Genomic DNA, 14,181 nt, shown 5'->3' with positions numbered 1-14,181 from the left:
GGGGCAATGCAGGGGTGTGAGGCTTGGGCAAAGCCACGACAGAGGTGCTCGGGTCAGGCAGGCAGATGATGGTCAGGTACCAGGGAGGGCTCTAGAGGCTGTGTCGGGTTTGGCAATGTCATGCCACAACCCCGAGCGAAGCCGGGCAGGTCTGTTCCAGGAGGGCTCCCGCAAGGGCTTCAGGGCTGGACCAGGCTGTGCCAGGTGGGACTGTGCCAGGCAGCTCCCTGCCAGGTCCCTGGGGCTGCGGGGGAGAGGGCTGTGCCAGCCAAACCCTGCTAAAAGAGGTGCACGTCCAAGCGCGACAGCAGAACTCGGAGCCAGGCAGACTGTGTCCGCCTTCCCTCTGCCGGAGGGTGCCCGTGCCCGTGGCCGTGCCCACGCCGTGGCCGTGGCTGCGCGCTGGGAGCCGAGCTTGGCACCCAGGAGTCCCCCCGCCCGGCCCGCCCTGTCCGTCCCCCCGGGCTCCGGTTTCCCTGTCGGAGGCAGATGCTTTCGCAGCCCCGTCCCTCCTCCTCCTCCTTCTTCGGAGCAGCCTCCGCGCCGAGCTCCAGCCGTCCGGAGGTGCCTGCCCAGCCCAGCCCCAGCCCAGCCCGGCCCCGCCGGCCGCGGTGCCCGCCCGCCCCAGCCCAGCGGAGGGAGGCAGCGGGCACCCACCAGCCGGGGCGTCGACCCTCGGGGCTGCTCGGCACCCCGCAGGGTGAGCGGAGGGGGCTCAGCTCTTCCCTCAGAGCCCTGGCAGGATGCTGCCTTCCTCCCGGACCCAGATGGGGCTCTTCTTCATCCTCCTCTGCCCCGCCAACATCATCGGGCTCTGGTGGTGAGTAGGACATCCCGGGGTGGGTGCCAGAATGTGTCTGGGACAGCAGGCTGGGGGACCCCCAGGAGCAGAAGACACGTAGCTCCTGCAGAGAGAGCAGCAGCCTACCTCCCCGCACCCTAAGCCCACAGCCTGGGAGGGTAGTAGCCTGAGGGATGGCAAAGGCGGGACTGGGGCCTCTACACACCTCCAATAAGTCAACTTTAATTAAAAGCCTGAAGGTCCCTATGGTGTCCCTTCCTGAGTGGTGGCCCGGACACGGCAGGGACAAAACCCCTGTTTGTAATGGTGCCTTCATCAAAGGCAGAGACGGTGCCTTGTAGGATTCCGGAGGGGGTGGGGGATTCATTACAAGCGCAGAGCTGGGACCCAACCTCGGAAAGCCCAGGTATCTGTCGAAACATGAACTATTTAAATCTATTAAGAATTTCACCCAGCCTGTCTTTATCCGGTTTTAAGTGCTTAGATTCCAGCTCCCTGGTGTGCTGTCCGGGCTATCATTCATTATCTGAGGCTATTCATCTCCACATTGTCACACTCTTTTGACCCCTAAAATAAAGCTCTCCATAAGCCTTTCCCTCCCAGTCCCCTGCCTGCCCGCCAGTGATTTATTCTGTGACTCCATCCTCTTCGTTAGCTCCTGGAGTGCAGGGCAAAGGGGGTGCCTTGCTAGGCATAAATGCTGCTGTTGCAGTCAGTTGTATACTGGCTGAGAGTCTGGCCCTGCAGCCCGAGTGTGGTGTTTATTGCTGGGGAAAGGGGAGACAGTATTTTTTTTGGAGAGGAGAGTATGGTAGGGTGAGCCCTGACTAGGACTAAATAGACCCTAGGTGGAGGGTCATCCTGCTCCCTGCCACCCACCTCAGGGTACCTGTGCGATCCCGGAGCACAGCCTCTAGTGCTGCCTGAGAGCTGATGTTTTCCACTGGTTAATTCTCCAACCACTACCCTGCACATGCAAGCTGTCCCTTCATCTCTTCCCCACTTTCTCTGTTCCATCCTCATCAATACCCATGCATCAAGTCCTCATACCCAGGATTGTAGCCCATGCCCCAGCTCCAGGGACATCGGTGTCGTTCTGTCCATGGCTGGAGCAGGCAGGGGTGAAGTGGGAGCTCAGTTTGCCTTCATTTCAGGGACAGACAGACGACATCAGCAAGGGCAGGGTGCTGGGGTACCACTGCCCCTCAGCTCAGCTGCACAGAGCTGCATCTTGTTTTGAGATTGGGTCCTGCTGGTGCTGTGACCATGCTGTGCATGTGCTGGCAGTGCCGACTTGGGGAGATTAGCAGAAATTGGCAGAGGAGGGCAAGGGGTCGAACTTGTTTATTCTTCCCTTAAAAAAGAAGAAGAAAAGGATCCTTTAATTTAAGAATAATAACTCAGCTGCACGCAGCGCGGCCAAATGTGCTGGGCAGCGGAGGGGCTGCCGGAAGATCCCCAGCACGCATTCTGCTTCACCGCAGCGCCCGGGAGCCAGTGAGCCGGGAGGAGCTGATGTGTGAACGAGGCCACCAGCACCACCAAATGGACGTACCGGGCTTCCCCGGACAGGACGCCTGAGCAGCTGGTGGATTCACGAGCTACTTCCCTCAGAGCTTGGGATCTTCGATCCTGGGCTGAGATAATCCCTCATTTCCAGGGAGCTCTTCCCATGCTGGTGAGAGAGGTCGGGGTGATGCCTGGCCCTTCGAGCCAGCTCAAGAGAGGCATCTTTCCTTGCACTCGTCCCCTCTTCCTGCAGCTACTAGTGTCTGTTGGGTTTGGTTTTGATGAGGAGGGGTTCAGGGCTGCAGATGTCTGTGTGCCAGGGCTCCTGCAGGCCCCAAGGATCATGATATTTGTAGAGCTGTTCCTTGATGTCCCTGCCACCGGTGTGAATGTACTTGGGTGGCATGCCTTTGCCTGTGCATCTTTGGGCACCCTTGGGTGCTTAGCCAAGGGGGCATGTTCCCCTAAGTAAGAAAGGAGTCTGCATTTCCATGCCATCCCACCCCTGGGAGCATTGGCTGTGCAGTGTAGGGGACACACATGCAGGGGCTGCCTGTCTGAGGCATTTTTCTCCGACACTGGTGACAAACTGGTTTCTGACAGTGACGCAGCAGAATGAATCAGGGCTGGGTCCTGGGAGATGTGGTCTTCAGCCCAGGCATGCACCCAAGCTCAGTGGCTCACAAACAGTAACTGCACCTGCTGGGATCCTGGCAGACAGCTGCATCTACAGAGAAAATGAGCTCAGGTGTGAGGTACGAGTAGTGACATCACACTGATGATGTCATAACCTGAGAAAGAGCAACCTCATTGTGGTAGGATGGCCCCAGAGGTCTCACTGATGGTACAGTTACCCTTGTTCTATACTCCATATACCTCTAGGTCTAAGAAGAGGCAGAGGGGCAGACACATGGACTTGTCCATGGCAGAGAGGAGCAGGCTATGGACAGTGCCAATCAGAAGATGTAGCATTCAGGCGTTTCCAGTCCCCTGGTTCATGCCAGGATGCAGGGAATAGGTCCCCCTTGCTTCCATCAGCCCTCTAATATTTCTTCCCCATCCCCTCATCTTTTTGTGTTTCTTAGCTGTCTCCTTGTACAACAGTGATTCCTCCCTCAGCAGGACAGGGAAGGACTGCCTGAGTCTCCTGGGCTGGTCTGGAGGGTGCAGGGATATCGGGCAGGCAAACCTGATGTGTCAGAAGCATTGAGCAGGTTCAGGGCAGGATTTCAGCTTGTGGATTCAGTGTGTGGTTGACTCTGCTCCCAGGGACAGAGGCATTATGGGGATGAGGGTGAGCAAAGTCAGGATTCCTCAGTGCCCAAGTCCCCACTGATTCTCCATGGGCACAGACCAGAGCAGTTAGGAGGTGGAAGAGGAGAGTAAGGGGGAAAACCATCCCAGGTGAGACATGCTCAAGCTGTAGGTCTGAGGGAGCCTAGAGGGATGGACACCTGCTATGTGTTCCCTTCCCATGCATGCACATGGGCAGTGTATCTCCAAGTTTTCATGGTGCTCCTTCAGAGGAGCTCAGAGGGGACCCATCCACCAGCACCTATGGCTGCATCTTTGCTTGAGGGGTCTTGGCCCTATACTCTCTGAGACCACATATCCCAAGGTGAGTTTCATGTGCTGGTGGCCTTTCATTCTCTTCTGCTGCCCTGGAGCCTGTAAAGGCAGGCTGGAGGGCCCTACCTGTGTGCCGTGGGGAGAGCATTGTGAATCACCCCCTGGGCCTGCTGATTCACAGCCACCACCTCACAGCCCATGATCCCCCAGAGTACTCAGCAGACTAAGCTCCCTGACTGTCCCAGGTATGCCCTCACCCCTGAAGCAGTGCTGTGTGGGCAGCAAAACACCTCCCAGTGTGAGAGCCCCAGCCTGATCACATCTCCCTGTGCCCCTTCAGGAGCAGCTGCTGACCTGATGGATTTTTCCAAAGGAAAATATTGCCCTTGGGCCCTTTGAGATGGCACTGGCTTCAGAGCTGGGTACTTGTGTCCTCCCCAAAAGGCAACTGAGCTTTCCCCCATGCCATCCCTGCTCCCTGCTCCCGGTTTTCTTCACTCTTCCACAGTGACACCCAGCTTGCCCAGCTCTGTCCTACGCATGCCTCAAGCTGAAGGACTTGGCTGGGCTTTGCCTTCAAACCCCCCACGTGCTGGTGGGTGCTGGGCCACCCCAGTTTCAGCCTCCACCAGCTCCCTGAGGAAAGACACAGTGACCAAGGGTGTGTGGACTCCTTTCTTCTTATCGCAGCCCTTCTAGGGCTTGGACGCAGCTCTGGGACCACCACCTCTGCAGGCATGTGCTCCCTCCATCCACCCTGGCACCCACAGCACAGGTTTGGGCAGCTCCTGCCCGCAGCACCTGGCCTCAGCGTGACCCTGCTGCTGGCAAGTCTGTGGGTTGACACCATGCCACGCTGAAGCCTCTGACCTTTGTGCAGCATCCCATTGGTTTGCATCCCATCTTTGCTGAGGAGGTCCAAGGAGGAGGTCAGGGAATGGGGGCCCTCTTCTTTCCCCAGCTCATGGCATTCCCAGCTCTCTTGGTGCCCCCTGGTGCTGTTTGGTGGCCAAGACCCGGCTGTGCCCCCCAGGGCAGTGACTTGCTGCTTACTCACTCCCTCCATGCACCTCCTGTTCCTCTTTCCACACCCAGCTGCCCCAGTTAGTGGCATCACCCACACATTGCCCCGGGTGAGGGGCTGGGTACCTGTCGTGCGCCTGCGTGGGCTGAAGGGAAAGCTGGATGGGTGAAACTCAAGTGTGTCCCCTCCTTGCCCTGTTTGCACAGCTTGGAACGAGCTGGGCTCCTTTTGCATCTGATTTCTTTGCAGAGCTGTCAGCAAGTATGACACTACTGGGTGGGATGTAGGATGATATGTCCTCTGGGGATGGAGTTTGGCTCTCCAGGGCTGGCATCCTGTAAATCTCACATCTGCAAACAGGTGAAGAAGTGCCTGTGGGCTCAGGGCAATGGGCTGGGTACCCTGGCACCCTGCATCTCGCACCTGAAAGCATCCAGGAACTGGGATGGAGACCTGGATGGGAGGCGAGCCATGCCCTTTGCCACTTGGTAACACCCAGACACCCATATGCAACGGGTGCAGACCTGACTGGTCCCACACAGAGCTGGCACAACACAGACACTGCTTTTCCTTGGGGCTTCAGGACCATCAGGACCAAAGAAGACACAAGATGTGGGTGCTGTTTGTGAAGGCTGACTATCCACTTCCTCACCACATAATTCTGCTACCCTCTCTCTGTTGGTTCCCTGCAAACTGGTACCCCACTGGATCCCATTGATCTTGCTCTGCTGGTAGGAACTAGAAGAAGCCCTGCTCTACACCTTCCCCATGTCCAGGGGGCAGATGGGGGCTTTGTTTGGGCCAGGCTTGCCCCTAAACCATCTTGATCTATGATTTTGGCTGGGAACCAGACTGGGACATGCTGGACATGAATGTGAGCTGAGCAGGAAAAGCTAGTGATTATGGCTCTTAGGAGCCCCTGACCCTGTGGCTGTGAGGACAACATCCATATCATACAGGTTACATCAGTTGTGCCAGTGACTCCCCTTTCTTATATGTCCCTGAGACTGGGCTCAGGCTGTAGCTGTGGCAGCCAGAGAATTGATAGCAGTAGGTTGGCAGCAGGTTGCAGCTGCTCTTCTGTGCCTCAGTTCCCCCCTTCAGCAACGGTGGTTGTCTCCCTTGCATAGAAGTGCTGGAAATCAGGTTGAGAAGTGAGACTCACCATCATGGCTCCTTTTGTGTTGAGGTGGGCAGTTTTGGCAGCAGGTGAAGAGCACCGGGGACAGAAGAGAGGAATGCCACCAAGCTGCTGAGCCTGGCTGGGGGCTGTTGGGCAGGAGGCAGCAGGGGCTGGGGTGCCCTTAATGGGTTTGGGGGAGCCAGGCTGGTGACCTGGTTCCTTCACCAGGGCAGGGGGAGGAGTGCCCGGCGGCAGAGGTGGGGCACCTTAATTGTAGATGCGGGAGGCCTTGGAGCAGGACAAGCTCAGGCAGATCTGGGCCCCGCGCTGGAGCCCTTGCCAAAGCAGTAGCAGTTTGGCAGCATTTTTCTTGCCCTTGTCTCCCCCCCCCCTTCTTCCCCCCCCCTCCCCAAACCCTCCAAAGCAAAACAGCTCTTGGGCTCCCGGCAGCCTCCCCGTGCCAGAAAGCAGAGCCCAGCGGAAATTAACATCGCGCAGGACTTAAGCAGCCCCCGCCATGCCTCGCCGGCATGGCCAGCGAGCCCCCACATGCTCCCGGTGCCTTCGCTGCTGCCCAGGCCATGGGTGGGGACCCCCGTGGTGCCGGTGAGCCACCCACCACCCCCCAGCCCCGCGGGGCTCAGCTCCTCTTCCCGGCCTGATCCGACGGGCCGGGGTGATCCGCAGTTCAGCATTTGATCTGATGGCCCCGGGGGCCTGGCGCATCCTTTTTATATGAGTACAAAGAGTCATCTCTTAATGAAAGTCCCATCCCAGCTCTTTCTTCCCCACCCCACTGGAGCAGGGCCAAACCTCTGCTGTCCCTTTGGGGATGTCTGGAGCCTACAGTCCCCAAGGAGACCAAGCTCGGAGACCAGCACGGAGGCTTAAGTCCGCATGTGGTCATCACGGGATGCGACTGGTCAGGCTCACTTGTGGCTTTCCATGTGGGCCTCAGTTTCCCTATCAATGGGGGACCCGTGCCAGCCTGGCCACAGCCCCGTGATGCCTTCCCAACTGCTCCATCCCGTTGCAGAGGCCCTTGTGCATCATGCAGAAAGGTGGAACCTGCTGCCAGCAGCAAAGGGAGATAGGTGCTCCCCAGCAGCAGCGTAAGCTTGCCTTGGTTTCCTTGATGAAGACCACCCTTCCAGGCTGCACCTCTTGGTATTGCTATTTAACCCATTAAACCTCCAGCCAAAGCATAAAGAATTCTTTTCCAGACTGTGCAAGAGGGCACATCCTCCATAAACCCAGAGAGATTTTGGTGGGCAGGAGATGAGGGCAGCTTGGGAGTCTGCTGTGGGGCAGGGGGACCCTAAGGGGACTGTGAATTTCAAAAAAGGGACTTGGAGGAAGTTTGCAGCATGGTCAGGATGGCAAGGGAATTCCTGCAGCCTGGTGTCCTGAACACAGCTTCCCAGCTGTGTGAGAGTGAGAAGGAAACCCAGAACATACTTAAACACCAGGATTCAGCTTGCGATTTTTCAAGCCCCTGGGGCTTGGCCAGACTATAAAGGTCTGCGTTTGGAAGCTGCAGTGCAGCTGGTGCTCCCCAGCGAGCAGGGCTGCCAGCAGCATGGATTGCCGGGGCGCGGCTCCCCAGGGGACTCCAGGGGACATGGCCTTGCAGTCCTAGGGTGTCCCAAAGTGCTGGGGGATGCCGAGCCCAGCCCTGGGGTCCTGTGTGCATCCACAGCCAGGAAAATAATGTTACTGATCAAGACAGACTCAGAGCCCATGGGGGCGGTGCTGGAGGTGAGGCAGGGATGAGAGGGTCTGTGTTTGAGGTGTGCTAAATTCAGGTGGTTTGTGGTCCCTGCACCAAGGGATGGGCTGTGTGGACGGGAGACTATCGGCATGGTGTGCCTGCTCTCTGCCCATTGCAGCACTGGCATTGCCCAGGGCAGAGCTGGAGCATCGCCCATGCTGGCATGGGGCACAACGCTGTCAGGCTGCACAGCTGCAGGAGCCGTGCCGTGGAGGGCACTCCCGGCAAAACGTGTGAGGAAAGCACAGGAGTTTCTGTAGCCAGCAGCATTCCAAGGAGTGTGGCACCGTGCTCAGACTTTGCCTCCTGGTCTGGAGAGCCAGGCACCTTGCTGTAGCTGTGCTGGTGAGGAGGAGCTGCCTCTGACATGGGCTCAGCTGGGACTTGCCCTCCCGTGCTGGCATCAGCTGGGATGGTAATGCCACCTGCATCCCTCTCGTGTGACCACACCCACTCGTGACTCCATTCCCCCCAGGGCCATCGCACAGTTATGAGGAGGTGAGCACAGGAGCCTGGCAAGCCAAGGGGCTTTATTGCCAGCAAGATCACTCATTTTGTCTCCCATGAGGCAGAGCAGCAAGCCCCCCAGAGAGGGGGAGGCACACTAAGAGCGCTGGCTTGGCTCCCTGCTTTGCCCACAGGGCTTTGGGAGATGCAGCTACACCAGGCATTGGTCACACTGCAATACTAGGCAGTTGTGTCAGGTCAGCACCAGATCTAATGAGCTGACCAGCACAGCTTCTCTGCCACATGGGACACCATTGTCATGCCCAGTGATGTCCCCCAAGGGCTTCCAGGCATGAAGTGGCATGTGCCAGCATCATCCTCCAGCCAGTCCCAAAGTGGGATCTCCCCAGCATCCCAGTCATCTTTGCTGGGCAGGGTCAGGTATTCCCTGGGTGCTGGCATGCAGGTACCATCCCATAACATTTGCCTTGCCCTGCCTGCATACCTTTCCCTATCCTCTTGGTACCCTGGCTCAGCAATGACCCTGTTCCGTGCAAATCCCTATCCTGCTCCCCCGCCCCCAGTTCAGGTGCTGGTTTTGCTCTGCTCGCTGTCCCTCCTGCAGGGCAGTGGGGAGCCCCCTGGTCATGGACCCCAACAGCATCTGCCGAAAGACCAAGCGGCTGGCAGGGAAGCAGGCGGAGCTGTGCCAGCTGGAGCCGGAGATCGTGCAGGAGGTGGCCAAGGGCACCAAGCTGGGCGTCCGAGAGTGCCAGTACCAATTCCGCTTCCGCCGCTGGAACTGCACCAGCCACAGCAAGTACTTTGGCAAGATCCTGCAGCAGGGTAAGGACAGCACTTCCTCAGCCTCCCATCTCCCAAAAAGCCTCCAGCCACCCAGCCACACACCTCCCTGGGGACTCCTGGAGCAGAGTCTGGGCATGCAAACCTGTGCCTCTGTGTGTGTAGGGGTTGCTCAGTGCTCCCTGGTGCAGTCACTCTGAGGTTTTACTGCCGGGACATGTCTCCCTGTGTTGTAATGAAGCAATTACCGATGCTCCCAGACAGAGCGGGGCTTCACAAAGCTCAAGAATGCACCCTCGTCTGGCAGTGATTTACTGCTCCCCCTGGGACCCCGGGCTGTGCTGGGGGAAGGGGTCTGGGTGCAAGGCAATGCAAAGTCATGAGGAGCCACCCCTTGCCCCCTGGGTACCCGCAGACTCCCCCTCCTATCCTTGCAAGGGGCAGGAGTGAGCAGCTCTTTCCCCCTGTTTCTGTGTCCCTGGTCCCTTTGTGGGCACCCTGACGTCACCCCAAGGGAGAGTGGCATAGTGGGAAGGATGGACAGGCAGGTCCAAGGGTGCACCCATGAATCTGTAAGTGAAGGGTAATCCCAGCCACACTCCTTGAGGAGAGAGTCTGGGGGCTGTATAGGGAAGAGGAGGGATGCTCAAAGCACCTCAGGCTGGAGAGGCACTTAGTGGGTGGTGAGTTTAGCCCTGGCCCTGTTCTCATGTTGATCCCTGTGCTGAAGCAAGCCCTTATTGCCTTAGCCTTCACCTGTCTTGTTGAGGCAGGGGGTTACTGCAGGGAGGATCATTGCAGCCTCCCTGTGGGCACTGGCAAGGGCACCCAACAGCTGAGAGTACCAGCGAAAGGCAGAGCCGAGGCCTCAAAGCAAACACTGGCCTGTGACAGGGGTCAGGTTCATTTAAGAAGCTGATTTTCAGGTGTGGGTTTTCCTCAAACACAACTAACATATATTCATTTGAGGGGCAAGAGTTAGGGTCCACAAGGGTTTCTCCTGCCTCTAGAGTCACCTGTTTTCACACTGGCAGCGAGGTGGGTGGGATCTATGCCAAGCAGAGTTCCACGCTGGATGTGGGGCTGTGCCAGGATGCCAGGGTCTGATGAGTGCATGATGCTGGTGGATGAGCTGTGAAGTAACCAGTACAGCTTGGGCTGGAGACAAATTTATCAGGCACAGGGATGCTGAAGGAGTTCCTATGTTCAGTGGAGAAGAGCAGTGTCCTGGTGATTCTAGGAGCCTCTGGCACTCCGAAGACAAATGACATCCCAGCTAGAGGTGCGGAGGTGCCCAGGCCTGCATCATGGGTGTTAGAGGCAGAGAGCTTGCCCTGCACTGAAAGGTGCCAGCAGGCACCAGTCTCCTGTAAGAGAAACTGATTAAACCATCCCAGTATTTTGGGGGGTTCCCTGCTGCCATCAGGAGGATGGTTCAGTGGGCTCCAGTTCCAGCCATGGCCTCCTTGGCACAACTGTGGTCCTACTCCCTTCCCTCCCTGCCGCTGTTTCCAGGCATGGCGTGCCGGAGCAGGCTGTCTTGGAGGCAGCCACGTGTCTGGAGGAGCTGTCAGAGGAGTGGCATCCCCTCAGGGCTCTGGCTGGCAGGGTGGCACGGGGACCTCTGCCAGCTGCAAACTGCCCATCGAGCACTCTGTCAGCCCCAGGCAGGAGCAGGTGGGTGATCGTGTGCCTTTAGGGGGAGCAGGAGGGCCAGGGTAGGGGACACCCGACCATGGGGTGGCACTGCTGGAAAGGCAGCTGTGTGCACAATTCCCACCAACAACAGTGAGGATCAGGTGCTGCACGGGCTTGCGGTGGATGCCCTCATGGAGCTGGTGCCCCTGAACCTCTCTTCTCACTAGACCACCCAAGTCAGAGTGCTGGTGATGAAGGGATGGGGCAACCCCTAAAATACACCTTCCACTTCATCCCCATGCCCCAGGCACCCTCTGTGTGTCACCACCCTGGGCCAGCCCTACCCTGGCATTTGGTTGGGCAGGGTTTTGACTGGCATAGGACAGGGGGAGCACGGGAGCCCCCGGAGCAGGGTGCCGCACCCCCACTGCCAGAATCCCCTGCTGGCTGCGGCTGCGAGCGGCAGGTCCGGGCAGGGGAAAGATGCTTGGAATTCGTGTCCCGGAGCAGAGAGAGACAGGAGCAAATACTACTAATAAATAATCCTGCAGGGTGGAGGCTGTGCCGGTGGAGGGAGGGGGGCAGGCAGCTATGGGGAGAGCGGGCAGCACAGCTTCATCACTGCTGCCCTGCAGTGGGGTGAGCGTCACTCACAGTGGGTGTCCTTCTCAGCACTTCTCTCCAGGTGCCAAGCCTGCAGTTGGGGAAGGGATTTTTACTGCTTGGTGAGACATAGCAGGGTAGTGTGAGGAAGCTGTGGGTACCACCTAATCACACAGGACTCCCCCTCCTCTCTGAGCCACTCTTTCCTACGGGGCAGCCCCATCCTTGCAAGGGGAGGCAAGAGATTTGTTGCCCCTAGGACCCTGTGGCTGGGGTGGAGAAACACTGGCAGGGCCTGGCCAACTCACAGATTCTGCACATCTGCTTGCAAGAGAGATCTCCTGTCTGAGGCAGCCTGCTCCTGGGTGGGCACGTTACAAAGGCACAGCACTAAGCACAGAAGAAGGGAGAGAGAAGGGGAAGTCCAAGCCTCCTCGGCATGTTGGTGGGGGGATTCCTTGCTTGCAAGAGCATTTGCCAGAGCGGACCTTGCATCCTGACACTATTCATTCCCCTACAGATATCCGGGAGACAGCCTTTGTGTATGCCATCACGGCCGCTGGGGTGAGCCACGCCATCACGCAGGCCTGCAGCATGGGCGAGCTGCTGCAGTGTGGCTGTGAGCTGACACGGAGCCGGGCTCCCCCTTCGCCCACGGCGGGTCCAGGCACAGAGGGCACAGCCTGGGAGTGGGGGGGCTGTGGGGATGACGTGCAATTTGGCTATGAGAAATCTCAGCAGTTCATGGACGCCAAGAGCAAGAAAGGCAAAAATGACATCCGAGCTCTTATTGACCTGCACAACAATGAAGCTGGGCGCTTGGTAAGACCCCTGCACTCCCTGCCCTCCACAAGCATCACCCCCTCTTTGCCCCACCCAGCTCAACCTTCCACCTTTATCTCCCCCAAGCCATGATCTACACCAACTTTGAAATATGAACACCAAAGACCTTCGCAGGTGCTTTGGAAACTTCACAGTATCACAGTATCACAGTATAACCAAGGTTGGAAGAGACCCCAAGGATCATCAAGTCCAACCTGTCCCAACAGACCTCACAACTAGACCATGGCACCAAGTGCCATGTCCAATCTCCCCTTGAACACCTCCAGGGACGGTGACTCCACCACCTCCCTGGGCAGCCCATTCCAATGACGAATGACTCGCTCAGTGAAGAACTTTCTCCTCACCTCGAGCCTAAACCTCCCCTGGCACAGCTTGAGACTGTGTCCCCTTGTTCTGGTGCTGGTTGCCTGGGAGAAGAGACCAACCCCTTCCTGTCTACAACCACCTTTCAGGTAGTTGTAGAGAGCAATGAGGTCACCCCTGATCCTTCTCTTCTCCAGGCTAAACAATCCCAGCTCCCTCAGCCTCTCCTCATAGGGCTTGTGCTCAAGGCCTCTCACCAGCCTTGTTGCCCTTCTCTGGACACGTTCAAGTGTCTCAATGTCCTTCTTAAACTGAGGGGCCCAGAACTGGACACAGTACTCAAGGTGTGGCCTAACCAATGCAGAGTACAGGGGCACAATGACCTCCCTGCTCCTGCTGGCCACACTATTCCTAATACAGGCCAGGATACCATTGGCCCCCTTGGCCACCTGGGCACACTGCTGGCTCGTGTTTAGGTGGGTGTCAATCATCACCCCCAGGTCCCTCTCTTAACTGTGCCTCACTTAACTGTACCTCCTCCCCAGCACCCTCCCCCAGGCCAGGGCAGCACCAAGTGGCAGGGTTTGGACTGGAGGTGCTAGGCAGGGATGCAGGGGACCGAGGGCTGAGCGTTGGCATCTCTTCCCCAGGCGGTGCGTAGCTACATGAGGACAGAGTGCAAGTGCCACGGGCTGTCCGGCTCCTGCACCCTGCGGACCTGCTGGCGGAAGATGCCCCATTTCCGCGAGGTGGGGGACCGCCTGCTGGAGCGCTTCAATGGCGCTTTCAAGGTGATGGGAGGCAACGATGGGAAAACCCTCATCCCCGTGGGTGACAACATCAAACCTCCCGACAAGCAGGACCTCATCTACTCGGCCGACTCGCCCGACTTCTGCTCGGCTAACCGTAAGACAGGCTCGCTGGGCACCCGGGGCCGCATCTGCAACAGCACAGCCATGGACACGAGTGGGTGCGACCTGCTGTGCTGCGGGCGAGGGCACCGGGACGAGACGGTGGTGCTGGAGGAGAACTGCCTATGCCGCTTCCACTGGTGCTGCGTGGTGCAGTGCCGCAAGTGCTCTGTCCGGCAGGAGCTCAGCCTCTGCATCTGATGGCCTGGGATCAGGCGAGGACAATTTGGGGGGGCCACCCCCAGGCTCACACTGTGGCCCCTTGGGACAGAGACAGGCTAAGCCAGTGGCAGGGATGGCGTGGGTGAGCCCAGCTCTGTGCCCTGGGGAGTTCCAGCTTTCCTAGTGGACAGCAGGGGGCTGCCTGGCATCCCCACGGTCCCCACAGTGGGGGCTGTGGGCACAGAGCTTCCTCTAATAAAGATATTTAAAGATAGTGTGGCACAGCGCTTCCTGGGGAGGGCTGGGAAGTGCTGCTGCTGTGCAGGGGTGTGACTGGCTGGAGAGCTGTCCTGCTCTGTCTGTGAGTCCCAACCTGCTGGACTCCCTCCAGCCTCCTGTTGCTGCTGGCCATGCTGGGACTCAGGCAGAGCCTGGCTCATTTTTCATCCACTCTTTGCTTTACTCCACAGTTGTAGAGCCAAGAGATGAGTGTGGATGAGGGCAAGGGCTCTCCTGCCCCACTCTGCGGCCCCCAGGCTGGGTGGATGCTCTCCTCCCATCATCCACGGTCACTGTTGCTTGGGGATGTCAGTTTGTGTCCCATTGCCGTCTGACCTGAGATGTTTTCAGTGACCTGCAGTCCATGGTCCCTCAAGCAGGAGGTGTGGCTAG

General features: G+C 58.2%; 1 protein-coding gene across 1 annotated transcript; it reads left to right on the top strand.

The window, feature by feature from the left end:
- Positions 1–647: 647 nt before the first annotated feature.
- Positions 648–13,746, top strand: WNT6 (Wnt family member 6). Its single transcript, XM_009911098.2, has 4 exons — positions 648–820; positions 8,871–9,091; positions 11,811–12,112; positions 13,087–13,746. The coding sequence occupies exons 1-4, from the start codon at positions 744–746 to the stop codon at positions 13,546–13,548; spliced, it is 1,062 nt and encodes a 353-aa protein (XP_009909400.1). The 5' UTR covers positions 648–743; the 3' UTR covers positions 13,549–13,746.
- Positions 13,747–14,181: the final 435 nt, after the last annotated feature.

Source organism: Dryobates pubescens, chromosome 2, assembly GCF_014839835.1.
Source record: "Dryobates pubescens isolate bDryPub1 chromosome 2, bDryPub1.pri, whole genome shotgun sequence".
NCBI classification, from domain to species: Eukaryota; Metazoa; Chordata; class Aves; order Piciformes; family Picidae; genus Dryobates; species Dryobates pubescens.
This window is presented reverse-complemented; position numbering and strand designations above follow the sequence as displayed.

Excerpts from the sequence above, each read along its gene's own strand:
- WNT6 (XM_009911098.2), top strand. The coding sequence starts at position 744 with ATGCTGCCTTCCTCCCGGACCCAGATGGGGCTCTTCTTCATCCTCCTC. Across the intron at positions 821-8,870 it reads AACATCATCGGGCTCTGGTG|GGCAGTGGGGAGCCCCCTGG; the intron begins GTGAGTAGGACA and ends TCCCTCCTGCAG. Across the intron at positions 9,092-11,810 it reads TGGCAAGATCCTGCAGCAGG|ATATCCGGGAGACAGCCTTT; the intron begins GTAAGGACAGCA and ends ATTCCCCTACAG.